Source organism: Scyliorhinus torazame, chromosome 5 (assembly GCF_047496885.1).
Source record: "Scyliorhinus torazame isolate Kashiwa2021f chromosome 5, sScyTor2.1, whole genome shotgun sequence".
NCBI classification, from domain to species: Eukaryota; Metazoa; Chordata; class Chondrichthyes; order Carcharhiniformes; family Scyliorhinidae; genus Scyliorhinus; species Scyliorhinus torazame.
The window spans coordinates 107,459,524-107,474,606 of record NC_092711.1 but is presented as its reverse complement, the minus strand read 5'-3'; the positions used below and the strand labels follow the sequence as shown (position 1 = coordinate 107,474,606).

Genomic DNA, 15,083 nt, shown 5'->3' with positions numbered 1-15,083 from the left:
TAACTTCCCTTATTCTTGCCTCCCTATGCCAATTTGCACGTGGCTCGGGCAGTAATCCGGAGATTATGACCCTTGAGGACCTGTTTTTTAAATTTGAATCCTAGCTCTTTATAATCTCTAAACAGGTCCTCTTTCCTAGACTTGCCTATGTTGTTGGTACCGACATGGACCACAACAACTGGATCCTCCCCCTCCCTCTCCAGTATCCTTTCAAGCCGGTCAGAGATGTCCCGCACCCTAGCACCGGGCAGGCAACATACCATGCGGGACTCTTTATCCTGCTCACAAAGGATACTATCTATCCCCCTGATAATAGAATCCCCTACAACTACAACTTGACTATTTACTCCCTCCCCTTGAATGGCCTGCTGAACCATGGTGCCTTGGTCAGCTGACTCATCCTTCCTGCAACCCTGTTCGCCATCCACACAGGGAGCAAGTGCCTCATACCTGTTGGGCAGAGTCAAGGGCTGAGGCTCCTGAGTTCCTGCTGGTTCCCTTTACCTGCCTGACTTGCAGTCACACCCTGCTGTCGCTGGCCACTGGCAGGATTTAAACTACTTACTCTGACAGGTGTGACTGCCTCCTGAAACACAGTGTCCAGGTAAGTCTCCCCCTCCTGGATGTGCCTCAGTGTTTGAAGCTCAGACTCCAGCTCATCAACTCTGAGCCAGAGCTCTTCGAGCAGCCAACACTTACTGCAGATGTGGTCGCTGCAGCTCGCAATGGGATCTGCCAGCTCCCACATCAAGCAGCTCAGGCACATCATCTGACCAGCCATCACCAATTAATTAATTAGTTTAATTTAAGTTTATGGTGGGGGTAGCTTCAGCCAATCAGACACTCATCTACACTGCACTTTTTACTGAAAAACAGCACAATTAGATTAACCACTTACCTTTCCTGGTTACCTCACTGCACCAAATTACCAAATTCTCACTGTCTGTATCTCTCTCACTCAGGCTGTGTCTCCTTGACCTGCGCAATGCTTATAATATAATAATGCTAATAATATAATATGGCACTTACCTCACACCAATGGATCTTATTATTAGGTTAGAGGAGGAGGGTGGGTGGGAGACACTACACGTGTAGTGTCTCGGGTTTCCTCTCCACCAGAAACCAGAATTTATTGGTTGGGGGGGGGGGGGGGGGGGGGCTTCCCAGAAGTCGAACTTCCGGTTCCCGCCTTGTTTTAAAAAAAAATTAAAAATAAAACAGAAAAGAAGAACAGAAACGGGACTAGGCAAGTGTTTTTAAAGGAGAAACTTACCTCCCAGAAATCACTTGCGCACCGCTCCCGCCAGTTAATGACCTTGAAACCATTGTGGCGAGTTTATCGGAAAGGGAAAGTGTGGGACTGGGATTTGCAGCTTTGGGAAATGAGAGAATCAATTATTCCCCAGAAACTAGAATTATCTGTTCTGAATTTCTGACCTATGTAAACTGATTTTACAGGGTTACAAGGAATGGATTGACAGACAGGAAACTCAAATCAATCATCACATCAAGATCTGACAGTCACTCAATTCATCAGGATCTGAATATCATCAGCTTTTGAATGTGGAAGGAGAAATGCTTGTCTGTGGGAAAAGATTTCAAACATCAGTGTGACTGGAAAAGCACCGAGACCCACACAACACACGCCCGAGTGAGAGCGTTCCAGTGAACTGACTGTGAAAAGAGCTTTAACCAGTTGCACCGCCTGAAAAACAGCACACGCTCACTGTGAGGAGAAACCATACACGTGTTCTGTGTGTGGAAGAAGCTTCAACTGATCGTCCAAAATGGAGAGACACAAGGACGCTGACACCATTGAGAAACCGTGGAAATGTGGGGAGGGATTCAGTTACCCTTATAGAATCATAGAAGTTTACAGCATGGAAACAGGCCCTTCGGCCCAACCAGTCCATGCCGCCCAGTTTTTACCATTAAGCTAGTCCCAGTTGCCCGCACTTGGCCCATAACCCTCTATACCCATCTTACCCATGTAACCATCTAAATGCTTTTTGAAAGACACAATTGTACCCGCCTCTACTACTACCTCTGGCAGCCCATTCCAGACACTCACTACCCTCTGAGTGAAGAAATTGCCCCTCTGGGCCCTTCTGAATCTCTCCCCTCTCACCTTAAACCTATGCCCTCTAGTTTTAGACTCCCCTACCTTTGGGAAAAGATGTTGACTATCTACCTTATCTATGCCCCTCATTATTTTATAGACCTCTATAAGATCACCCCTAAGCCTCCTACGCTCCAGGGAAAAAAGTCCCAGTCTATCCAGCCTCTCCTTATAACTCAAACCATCAAGTCCCGGCAACATCCTAGTAAATCTTTTCTGCACTCTTTCTAGTTTAATAATATCCTTTCTATAATAGGGTGACCAGAACTGCACACAGTATTCCAAGTGTGGCCGTACCAATGTCTTGGACAACTTCAACAAGACGTCCCAACTCCTATATTCAATGTTCTGACCAATGAAACCAAGCATGCCGAATGCCTTCTTCACCACCCTGTCCACCTGCGACTCCACCTTCAAGGAGCTATGAACCTGTACTCCTAGATCTCTTTGTTCTATAACTCTCCCCAACGCGATACCATTAACTGAGTAGGTCCTGGCCTGATTCGATCTGCCAAAATGCATCACCTCACATTTATCTAAATTAAACTCCATCTGCCATTCGTCGGCCCACTGGCCTAATTGATCAAGATCCCGTTGCAATCCTAGATAACCTTCTTCACTATCCACTGTGCCACCAATCTTGGTGTCATCTGCAAACTTACTAACCATGCCTCCTAAATTCTCATCCAAATCATTAATATAAATCACAAATAACAGTGGACCCAGCACCGATCCCTGAGGCACACCACTGGTCACAGGCCTCCAGTTTGAAAAACAACCCTCTACAACCACCCTCTGCCTTCTGTCGTCCAGCCAATTTTGAATCCAATTGGCAACCTCACCCTGGATCCCGTGAGCTTTAACCTTCTGCAACAACCTACCATGCGGTACCTTGTCAAAGGCTTTGCTAAAGTCCATGTAGACAACGTCTACTGCACTGCCCTCATCTACCTTCTTGGTCACCCCCTCAAAAAACTCAATCAAATTTGTGAGACATGATTTGCCACGCACAAAGCCATGCTGACTGCCCCGAATCAGTCCTTGCCTCTCTAAATGCTTGTAGATCCTGTCTCTCAGAATACCTTCTAGCAACTTACCTACTACAGACGTTAGGCTCACCGGTCTGTAGTTCCCAGGCTTTTCCCTGCTGCCCTTCTTAAACAAGGGCACAACATTCGCCACTCTCCAATCTTCAGGCACCTCACCTGTGGCTGCCGATGATTCAAATATCTCGGTTAGGGGACCCGCAATTTCCTCCCTAGCCTCCCACAACATCCTGGGATACATTTCATCAGGTCCCGGGGATTTATCTACCTTGATGCGCTTTAAGACTTCCAGCACCTCCTCCTCTGTAATATGCACACTTCTCAAGACATCACTATTTATTTCCCTTAGTTTCCTAACATCCATGCCTTTCTCCACCGTGAATACCGATGAGAAATATTCATTCAGGATCTCACCCAACTCTTGTGGCTCTGCACATAGATGCCCTTGTTGATCCTTAAGAGGCCCTACTCTGTCCCTAGTTACTCTTTTCCCCTTTATGTATCTGTAGAATCTCTTTGGATTCTCCCTTGCATTATTTGCCAAAGCAATTTCATGTCCCCTTTTTGCCCTCCTGATTTCCCTCTTAACTCGTTTCGACAATCTCTATACTCTTCAAGGGATCTACTTGATCCCAGTTGCTTATGTACGTCATATGCCTCCTTCTTCTTTTTGACCAGAGTGTAGAAGCCAAGTATTTCAAATACAACTAGTATAGGTAAAAGATAGCTGTTTAAGCATAAATGTTGAGCCCCAGTTTTAAATACCCATTTATACAGCATAATTCACTTTCACTGAAGTCCGTTGTTCTGGCAAATGCATATTTTCAAGATAATGACACTGTCTTGTGCTAATTGTCAAGGTCAAGGGATTGAATACACAGCACCATTGTTCACAATGCAGATAACAGCTAGGTCAGAAAAGCTGATGTTGCACATTGAAGATGGACGGCTTGCCATCAAATCAAATGTGTTTGAGTCTAACCCAAACCAATTAGGATTATATTGGGGTGTAATTAGACGATTTAAGACAGATATGAAAGTGTATAACTGAAAAAGTTTCTCCCGGCCATTTTAGGTTGGGTTAGGTTGGGTTAGGTTAGGTTAGGTTAGGTTGGGTTAGGTTAGGTTAGGTTGGGGTTTTGTTGTCTTTGTGAGTATTGTCTTTGTAGTTTTAAGTTTTGTCTTTCTGTTAGTTTAGTCAGTTTTTGCCTTTGATTCTAGTCTCCATTTTAGTTTATGTCTTTTGGGGGTTGTCAGTTTAACAGTCTGTGCCAGTGATGTTAGTCCACTTTTCACTTTGAGTTTGAGTTTAGCTGAAGATTAGCTTTCTCTCTCTCTTCATGTTTCATTACCAGACTTTGACCTTTAAAAAGTTACTTTCGAGCTGTCTGCCTAAGCAAAGAAAGATAATGTCTGTAATTCTCTGAAAGCTTCGAATTGTCTACGAATTGCCTTTTAAATGACTTTCAAATTGTAATCAAGCGACTACAAATAAAACAATTCTTTTTGGCACCTGAGGAGTTTATACTGCAAATTTCTGCTGAGTTCCAGTATTCGCAAAGTGCTACTGATAACCGAATAGCAGAGATGATATAAATTCCTTCAACTTTACACAGTCGAATAATACAAGGAATCAAACAACTTAACACAGTCTACAAGTATTTCAAATCTTATAACTTGTCGTATTGCGCCAGGACTTGATTCATCAACTAAGCTTCCCCCAAACTTGGCGTAGTTCGACAGGTTAAGATTCCCTTAAATTATAGATTCCTTTAATTGGCGAGCCAGCCAGGAGTCGAACCTAGAATCTTCTGATTACAAGTTATTCCTATAATTAAAAATTCCTTTACAGAGTCTCAATATCTCGAGTCTTCCAGGGTTCCCTACTTCTACCAGCCTTGCCCTTCACTCTAAAGGGAATGTGCTTACCCTGCACCCTGGTTAACACATTTTTAAAAGCCTCCCATTTACCAGCCGTCCCTTTGTCTGCCAATAGTCTCCCCCAATCTACCTCTGCAAGTTCCTGTCTGATACCATCAAAATTGGCCTTGCCCCAATTAAGAATTTTAACTCTTGGGCCAGACCTATCATTCTCCATAGCTATCTTAAAACTAATGGAATTATGGTCACTTGTCCCAAAGTGATCCCTCACTAGCACTTCTGTCACTTGCCCTTCCTTATTTCCCAAGACGAGGTCAAGTTTTGCCCCCTCTCTAGTCGGTCCATCCACATACTGAATGAGAAATTCCTCCTGAATACACTCAACAAATTTCCCTCCATCCAAGCCCCTAATGCTATGGCTGTCCCAGTCAATGTTGGGAAAGTTAAAGTCCCCTACTACTACCACCCTATTATTCTTGCCGCTATCTGTAATCTCCTTACATATTTGCTCCTCAATTTCCCGCTGACTATTTGGGGGCCTGTAGTACAGTCCTACCAAGGTGATCTCTCCCTTCTTATTTTTCAGTTCCACCCATATAGACTCAGTGGGCGAACCCTCGGATATATCCCCTCTAAGTACTGCTGTGATGTTCTCCCTAATCAAAAACGCCACTCCCCCTCCTCTCTTACCTCCTGTTCTATCCTTTCTATAGCATCTGTACCCCGGAACATTGAGCTGCCAGTCCTGCCCCTCCCTTAGCCATGTTTCAGTCATAGCTATAATATCCCAGTCCCATGTGCCCGTCCATGCCCTGAGTTCATCCGCTTTGCCCGTCAGGCCCCTTGCATTGAAATAAATGCAGTTTAATGTAGACCTTCCTTGCTCTCTGCCCTGCTTTCTCTGGTCATGCTTTACACACTCTCCCTTCCTGCCTTTTGTTTCTGTCCCCACTGACTTCCTACATCGGTTCCCATCCCCCTGGCACATTAGTTTAAACCCTCCCAACTGCACTAGCAAACACCCCCCCGAGAACATTGGTTCCGGTCCCACCCAGATGCAGACCGTCCGATTTGTACAGGTCCCACCTCCCCAGAATCGGTCCCAATGTCCCAGGAATTTGAAACCCTCCCTCTTGCACCATCTCTCAAGCCACGTATTCATCCTAGCTATCCTGTCATTCCTACTCTGACTATCACGTGGCACTGGTAGCAATCCTGAGATTACTACCTTTGAGGTCCTACTTTTTAGTTTAACTCCTAACTCCCTAAATTCAGCTTGTAGGACCTCATCCCGTTTTTTACCTATATCGTTGGTGCCTCTATGCACCACGACAGCTGGCTGTTCACCCTCTCCCTCCAGAATGCCCTGCAGCCGCTCCGAGACATCCTTGACCCTTGCACCAGGGAGGCAACATACCAACCTGGATTCTCGTTTGCGTCCGCAGAAACGCCTGTCTATTCCCCTTACAATTGAATCCCCTATCACTATAGCTCTGCCACTCTTTTTCCCGCCCTTCTGTGCAGCAGAGCCAGCCACGGTGCCATGAACCTGGCTACTGCCACCTTCCCCTGGTGAGCCATCTCCCCCAACAGTTTCCAAAACGGTAAATCTGTTTTGGAGGGAGATGACCGCAGGGGATCCCTGCACTGCCTTCCTACTCTTCCTCTGTCTGTTGGTCACCCTTTCCCTATCTGCCTCAGTAATTTTAATCTGCGGTGTGACCAACTCACTGAATGTGCTATCCACAACTATCACAACTAACTTCTGAGCTGGAAACTCATCACCGCAGTCACACCGGGGAGAGACCATTCACCTGTTCCTAGTGTGGAAAGGGATTCACTCGACTAACACATCTGACTGCACACCAACTTGTTCACTCTAACATGAGACCTTTCAAATGCTCCGATTGTGAGAAGAGCTTTAAAAACAAATGTAATCTTCTGACGCACCAGCGAGTTCACACTGGGGAGAAACCATTCGCCTGTTCTGAGTGTGGGGTGACATTCGCTCAGTTATGCAAACTGTTAGATAATCAGCGGGTTCACACTGGGGAGAGACCATTCACCTGCTGTGTGTGTGGGAAGGGATTCGCCCAGTCATCCACCCGGCTGAGACACCAGCGCATTCACACTGGGGTGAGATAGTTCACCTGCTCTGAATGTGGGAAGGGATTCACTCAGTCTGCCCAACTCACCTCACACTAGCGTGTTCACTCTGACACGAGACATTTTAAATGTTCAGACTGTGAGAAGAGCTTCAAAGGCAAATGGATCTGCTGATTCACCAACGCAGTCACACTGGAGAGAGGCCATTCACCTGCTCCGTGTGTGGGAAGGGATTCACTCAGCATTCCCTCTGGCTGAAACACCAGCGCATTCACACCAGGGAGACATTATTCATCTGCTGTGTGTGTGGGAAGGGATTCACTCGTTCATTCACCCTGCAGAAACACCAGCGAGTTCACAGGCGATTACAGGGATTGGATTCTGTTATTGCTGCAGTTAAACACATCCAGGACTGAACCATGTTCGTTCTGACGGTTGGAGTTTGTTTCAGTTGATGTTAATCATTCCTGTGACTTGGCCGGAGTTTAATATTCTGGATATAGATTAATAAAATTAGCTTTGTGTTAACGACAGTGTTCCAGTCCTTCATTTCTCTAAGATAAGAGGAGACTGTCGATGTCCTGTTACCGACTGTTCCATTGTTGGGTGTTTTCTGATTTGTTTTGGAAGATGTGGTAAAGCAAAGAGTAAGACCAGAGAGAAAGGTAAGGATATGGGAAATGATAAACAGATTGAGGCAGGAAGAGACAGAGATAAACGCGACAAAAATAATAAAAGCAAAAAACTAAAGGCTGTGTATCAAAACACAAGTAACATTTGAAACAAAACTGATGAATTGCCAGCACCTATAGAAATAAGTAAGTACGACCTGATGGCCATTGCAGAAACATAGATTGGGACCTGAATTTTTTTATATGCATTCATGGGTGTCGCTGGCAAGTCCAACATTTATTGCCCATCCCTCATTTCCCTACAAAAGGTGGCGGTGAGCTGAATATTGTAGTGTATGTGAAATTTAGGAAAGACAGAAATCACGGAAAAGGTGGAAGAGCGGCTCTGTTAATTGTTGATGGTGTTAGCACATTAGACAGGGGTGAGCGAAGTTCAGGAAATCAGGATGTAGGAGTGGTTTGGTTTGAGAGAAAAAATGGGAGAGGCAAGAATTTACTTCGAGGAGTTGTGTGCAGGCCTCTTAATTGTAAGTAATTGTAGACGTCTACAAAATTATGAGGGGCATAGACAGAGTGGATAGTCAGAGGCTTTTCCCCAGGGTAGAGGGGTCAATTACTAGGGGGCATAGGTTTAAGGTGAGAGGGGCAAGGTTTAGAGTAGATGTACGAGGCAAGTTTTTTTACACAGAGGATAGTGGATGCCTGGAACTCGCTACCGGAGGAGGTGGTGGAAGCAGGGACGATAGTGACATTTAAGGGGCATCTTGACAAATACATGAATAGGATGGGAATAGAGGGGATACGGACCCAGGAAGTGTAGAAGATTGTAGTTTAGTCGGGCAGCATGGTCGGCACAGGCTTGGAGGGCCGCAGGGAAACATCTCTTTGTTCTTTGTTCCGCCGTTACCAAATGTTGCTGCTGCTGTGTCAGAAATGATTCAACTCCGTGACTTCCAAACTTCATCAATAACAATGTTGCTGTTCAGTGATTATGTCCATTTTCACAGTGCCTGTAAAATATTTAACTGTTTTGTTTTGCTTCCTTCACAATTTAATTTCCTAATGGACATAACACTGAAGAAGTCAGTAAGAATTGTCAGGAAAGATTAACCTGCTGATTGGAGATGTTGATCAGTGGAACCGTTCAGACACGGATTTGCATCAAAGATCAATTTAGGATTGAAGTACAAGTTCATAATTTTACTGTAATGGTGTTTCTGTTGACAGTTCTTGAATATAGGAGAAAAATCACAGGCGCTGCTTTTAAAAAGGGGCATTTTTAAAATCAGTGACATCTCCAGAATATTAAACTGCAGCCAGTTGAAGAGATTGTTAACATCAGCAGAATCAAACCAGATATTGTCAGACTATCAATCCTGGATGTGATGAGCAGCAGCAAAACAGCAGGTTCCAGTCCCTGCACTCACTTGTGAACTCGCTGGTGTCTCAGCAGGTGTTGGGACTGAGTGAATCTCCTCTCACACACAGAACAGATGAATGGCCTTTCCCCAGTGTGAACGCGTCAATGGATTTCCAGCCGGGATGAAGAACTGAATCCTTTACCCCAGTCCTCACATTTCCACGGTTTCTCCATGGCGCCCGTTTCCTCGTATCTCTCCAGTTTGGACAATCAGTTGAAGCTTTGTCCGCACACACAGCACGAGTACGCTTCCTTCCCTTTGCGAATCGTGCGATGATTTTAACAGGCGGTTTAACTGTTTAAAGCTCTTTGTACAGTCAGTGTACTGGAACACTCACTCCAGTGTGTGTCTTGATGCTTTTCCAGTCACAGATGTTATAAATGGTGTCGCACAGACAGAACACACAAACATGTCTCCTCCGGAATTCAATTTCTGATGATATTGAGGCCGTGGTGACTCAGTGACTTTGTCAGACCATGCAGTTCGAGCTTCCTGTTTGTAAATCCACCAAATCTATTACCCTGGAAAAGGAGTTCACAAAACTTGAGAAATATTGAACATATAATTCTATTTTCCATGAAAGATATTTTCTTCATTTGTACCTGTAAAGCAGTAAATCCCAATCCCATGCACTCTCTCACCTCCCTTGCTGGATGCAAATCCCAGGGTGACTAACAGTCCCATATTTTACTGAATGTATTTGTGTCCTCTGTCCCAGGCTGCATGCTGCCTGGATGTTGTCTGTCATACAAATTGGACCTTTCTCAATGCACAGGATCATGTTCCTTACTGTTTCTGTGTTCCAACAGCTCTGGCAGACACTTACCCCAGGCGGACTGGTCCCAGCTCTGGCAGAACGCCAGCCTTTCAGTGCAGGCTGGACCTTAATTTTCACCATGAGAGTTGGTCAGCCCGGCAAATCCTGCACACCACCTTCACAATTCTTTTCCTTACAGCTCACCCCCTCCCTCCCCTCTGGCTGGGATCAGTTCTCAAACCCCTCTGTGCAAAGTGAGAATAAAATCAATTAATCAATAATCATTTTGCCTCCTGGTCATTGGGACCCTGAAGCCCCACCCACTCTATGTTCCTTTACCAAGATGGCTGCACTTGAAGCCACCAATCCCCCGGAGCTGGAAATCCAGGGGCTGCAGGTTCTTTATTGGGGGTTTGGGGCCTCCAGCGGGTGTTTGTGAATCGGCCCCGTCCACCCCCCAGGGTTTCCTTCCTTGCCAGAGATCGGAGTCCTCATTGATTTGAGTGCAAAGTGGAAGCTTTTATTTATTACCCTTCCTCCCCCATCCTCTGATGTGAACCATCCTCCAGTGTCTGAAGCAGGATGGTGCCCATTAACCTGGGCCTGTTCCCGGGAGGGTGGGAGAAGCCCCGCAGCTGCAAACCAGGGAGCTGACAATGATTGTGAAGAGTTTGCGGATCCACAAAGTGTTTCCAAATCCTCCCACCCACCGCCTGACGCTGACTCCGCTTCTCCAGGACAAACAAGTGGCGAAATCCATGTCCAGCAGCCACACTGCGCGTGCTCCGGATCACAATGCCCGGGGGTGATTGACGGCAGCTCCAGACCAATAGGAACAGGGGGCGGGTCTGGAGGACAGAGCGCGAGCGGCTGATCCTCCAGCCAATCAGAGTGAATGAGGGGCGGGGCTGATCTGGATCTCCCTCATTGGCTGAGACTCTGCATCTTTTGAGTTCTTCCCATTGGCCATGTGGGCGCGGGTTCCAAAAACCTAATTTCATCCCTGAGATGTGTTGACCAATGGGAAGGATTGGCGGACCGGATGGACTCTGGTCCTCCAGCCAATCAGACTGCGGGCTGTGTGTGAATGAAGTTTGAGCTTCACACAGACACTGAAACTGAATTGCTGATTTCCGGCAGCATTTTGTGTTTGGGATCTGGGTTCAATTCAGTGTGGAGTTTGCACATTCTCCCTCTGTCTGCGTGGGTTCCCTCCGTTGTGTTCCAGTTTTTACCCACCATCCAAAGATGTGCAGGTTAGGTGGATTGGCTATGCTAAATGGCCCCTCAGTGCCCAAAAAAAGGTTAGGTGGGTTACAGGGATAGGGTGGAGGCATGATCTTAAGTAGGGTGCTCTTTCCGAGAGCTGTGCAGGCTTGATGGGTCGAATAGCCTTCTTCTGCACTGTAAATTCTATGATTCTGTTGGACTTTCGCTCTCAGTCTGATCCGATGGATCTGTCTGGGGGTATTTCCCTTGTACAGTTTAGTGTTTGGGTATTTTAGGGAACAGGTAGAACTTCCTTGGTTCTACCGGTTGTTTTTGGTTAATGTGTCTGGAGTCTTTGAGTTCTTCCAGTCCATCTCCAATTCTCCTTCCTCTCTCGGGTATATGGGTCTAGGTAATTTAGTGTTGTGATTAGTGTTGTTTAGTTGTCTGTCTGTCTCCAGCAGGTATTGTTGTCTCTCGATAATGACTGTGCTGCTATCCTGATCTTCTGAACATATCAGTGTTGGATCCAAGCTCCTGGATTGTCTGTCTTTCTCTCCGGGTAAGATTCTGTTTGTCTCTTGTACTTCACTGTGACAGGGCAGAGACCTGATTGAAGGATTCAAACATGGGAGTTCTGGGAAAGATGGGCAAGGATTTGGGAGTTGGCAACATGTTTAAAGAGTTTGGAGAGGAGAGGGAGGTTGAAAATACGGCAGTAATTTGTAAGGATGGCAGGGTCAAGGGTTTGTTTTATTGAGGAGGGGGTGATGATGGCAGATTTGAAGGACAGAGGGACAGTGACTGAAGAGACAGAAAGCTGATCAGTAGCTCAGTGGGAAAAGGGTCGATGGAGCAGGAGCTGGGTCTCATGGACAAGATGAGCTCTGAGAGGGCATGAGGGGAGATGGGAGAGAAACTAGAGAAAGATGTGGGTTCAGTGCTCGGGAAAGGATGAAATTTAGAGACAGTTTGGTCCGGTGGGCTCTTGGAAGGGAGGGAAGCAGCAGAGGCAGCTGATCGGATTTACTCAATCTCAGTCACAAAGAAGCTCCACAAGCTCCTCACACTTCTTGTTGGAGGTGAGGATGGAAGAGACAGGGGAGAGCGAGAGTACTTCAAAAGGAACTAACTTGTGTCAGATATTAAAAAGTATCAACACTGCGTATGTAACACAAATCTAATTTATTTGACTTTTAGCCAAAATATTAGCCCCTGTAAATGGGCTGGAGTTTGTTATCAGCAGAAAGAGACTCAAATGAACGTGGTTCAGTCCTGAATGTGAGGAACAGCAAATTTCAATCACTGTGGTTACTTGTGGCCTCGTTGGTGTCTCAGCAGGTTGGATGAGTCAGTGAATCCCTTCCCACACTCGGAGCAGGTGAGTGGTCTCTCCCCAGTGTGAATTCGCTGGTGCTTCCGCAGTGCGGATGACTCAGTGAATCCCTTCCCACAGTTGGAGCAGGTGAATGGCCTTTCTCCAGTGTGAATTCGCTGATGTACAGTGAGGTGAGATGATTGTCTGAACCCAGTCCCGCAGTGAGAGCACCTGAATGGCCTCTCCCCAGTGTGAACTGGCTGGTGTCTCTGCAAATCGGATGACTGAGTGAATCGCTTCCCACACTTGGAGCAGATGAACGGTCTCTCCCCAGTGTGAACTCGCCGGTGTCCCAGCAGGGCCGATGACCGAGTGAATCTCTTCCCACACCAGGAGCAGGCGAATGGTCTCTCCCCAGTGTGAATCCGCTGATGTGCAGTGAGGTGAGATGATTGTCTGAATCCAGTCCCGCAGTGAGAGCACCTAAACGGTCTCTCGTCACTGTGGACACGTTGATGGCGCATCAGATCCCCAGAACCTTTATAGCACTTCCCGCACTCTGGACATTGAAACTGTCTCTCATCAGTGTGAACTCGCTGATGCTTCTGCAGGTTGGATGAAATAGCAAATCCCTTCCCACACTCTGAACAGGTGAATGGCCTCTCCCCAGTGTGAATTCGCTGGTGACTCAGCAGGTCGGATGACTGAGTGAATCCCTTCCCACACTTGGAGCAGGTAAATGGTCTCTCCCTAGTGTGAACTTGCCGGTGTCTCAGCAAGTCGGATGACTGAGAGAATCCCTTCCCGCACTTGGAGCAGGTGAATGGTCTCTCCCCAGTGTGGCTGTGTTGATGAGTTTCCAGCTTGGATGGGGAAATGAATCCTTTCCCACAGTCCCCACATTTCCACAGTTTCTCCCCAGTGTGACTGCATTTGTGGCTTGTAAGGCCTGATGATCGAGCAAATCCTCGTCCACACACACAACACGTGTACGGTTTCTCCCCACTGTGAATGCTGCTTTTTCCTTCCATGTTCAAAGTACGATGATATTCAGCAATGATAAATTGACGACTCTGTCAGACCCTGATGTGATGTTTGGTTTGAGTTTCCGGACTTTGAAGCCTCCAATTCGAACACCCTGTGAAATTGATTGAAAACAGAAAATAGGGAGTGAGAGAGAACCCACAAAAACAGGTTGTGAAATTGAGCTGAACGAATCTGGTCATTTGTGGGGCCGGAACTAAGAAAAAGTGACCATGAAAACTGCTGGATTGTCATAAAAACCGAACTGGCCTCTTCGGGAGGAGAAAGAGGCGAATAGGGATTTTGTATATCTACAAGAGAGTAGTTGGCAAAGCAAATTATTCGACCTTGAGCTTCATGAACAGTAATATTGATACCAAAACGATGCTTCCGGTGGCACAGTGATTAGCACTGCTGCCTCACAGCACCTGGGACCCGGGTTCAATTCCGGCCTTGATGACGGTCTGTGTGGAGTTTGCACTTTCTCCCCGTGTCTGCGTGGGTTTCCACCCAGTGCTCAGGTTTCCTCCAACAGTCTAAAGAAGGACAGCTTTGATGGATTGGCCTTGATAAATTGCCCCTTAGTGTCCAGGGATGTACAGGTTAGGTGGGGCTATGGGGTTATAGGGCCAGGGTAGGGGTGTGGGCCCAGGCAGGGTGTCCTTTCGATTGGATTGGATTGGATTTGTTTATTGTCACGTGTACCGAGGTACAGAGAAAAGTATTTTTCTGCGAGCAGCTCAACAGATCATTAAGTACATGAGAAGAAAAGGGAATAAAAGAAAATACATAATAGGGCAACACAAGATATACGATGTAACTACATAAGCACTGGCATCGGATGAAGCATACAGGGTGTAGTGTTAATGAGGTCAGTCCATAAGAGGGTCATTTAGGAGTCTGGTGACAGTGGGGAAGAAGCTGTTTATGAGTCTGTTCATGCGTGTTCTCAGACTTCTGTATCTCCTGCCCGATGGAAGAAGTTGGAACAGTGAGTAAGCCGGGTGGGAGGGATCTTTGATTATGCTGCCCGCTTTCCTCAGGCAGTGGGAGGTGTAGATGGAGTCAATGGATGGGAGGCAGGTTTGTGAGATGGACTGGGCGGTGTTCACGACTCTCTGAAGTTTCTTGCGGTCCTGGGCCGAGCAGTTGCCATACCAGGCTGTGATGCAGCTCGATAGGATGCTTTCTATGGTGCATCTGTAAAAGTTGGTAAGGGTCAATGTGGACATGCTGAATTTCCTTAGTTTCCTGAGGAAGTATAGGCGCTGTTGTGCTTTCTTGGTGGTAGCGTCGACGTGGGAGTGGTAGCACGACCTTTCAGTGAATAGGTGCAGACTTGATGGGCTGAATGCTCTGCAGGAATTCTATGGTTCTAATTCTATGCTATGAATCTTTATAAAGCTCTGGTCACCACTCTTCAGGAAGAATGTGAAGGTTCTTGGAGAAGGTGCAGAGGAGATTTCCCAGAATGGTCCCAGCAAAGGAGGTTGAGGGGAGATTTGATTCAGGGACACAAGATTACGCCAGGTTTCCATCGGGTGGACAAAGAAACTCTGTTTCCATTCACT

The 15,083-nt window shown here is 46.5% G+C and overlaps 1 protein-coding gene across 1 annotated transcript in view; it reads right to left on the bottom strand.

Moving 5' to 3' along the window:
- LOC140417844 (uncharacterized) overlaps nt 1–15,083 on the bottom strand; it is a 35,149-nt gene that overhangs the window by 14,977 nt on the left and 5,089 nt on the right. Inside the window, exon 2 of the mRNA XM_072501292.1 lies at nt 12,489–13,627. Within this exon, the coding sequence (XP_072357393.1) occupies nt 12,489–13,520 (1,032 nt within the window). The 5' untranslated portion in view covers nt 13,521–13,627. The remainder of the gene's footprint in view (nt 1–12,488; nt 13,628–15,083) is intronic.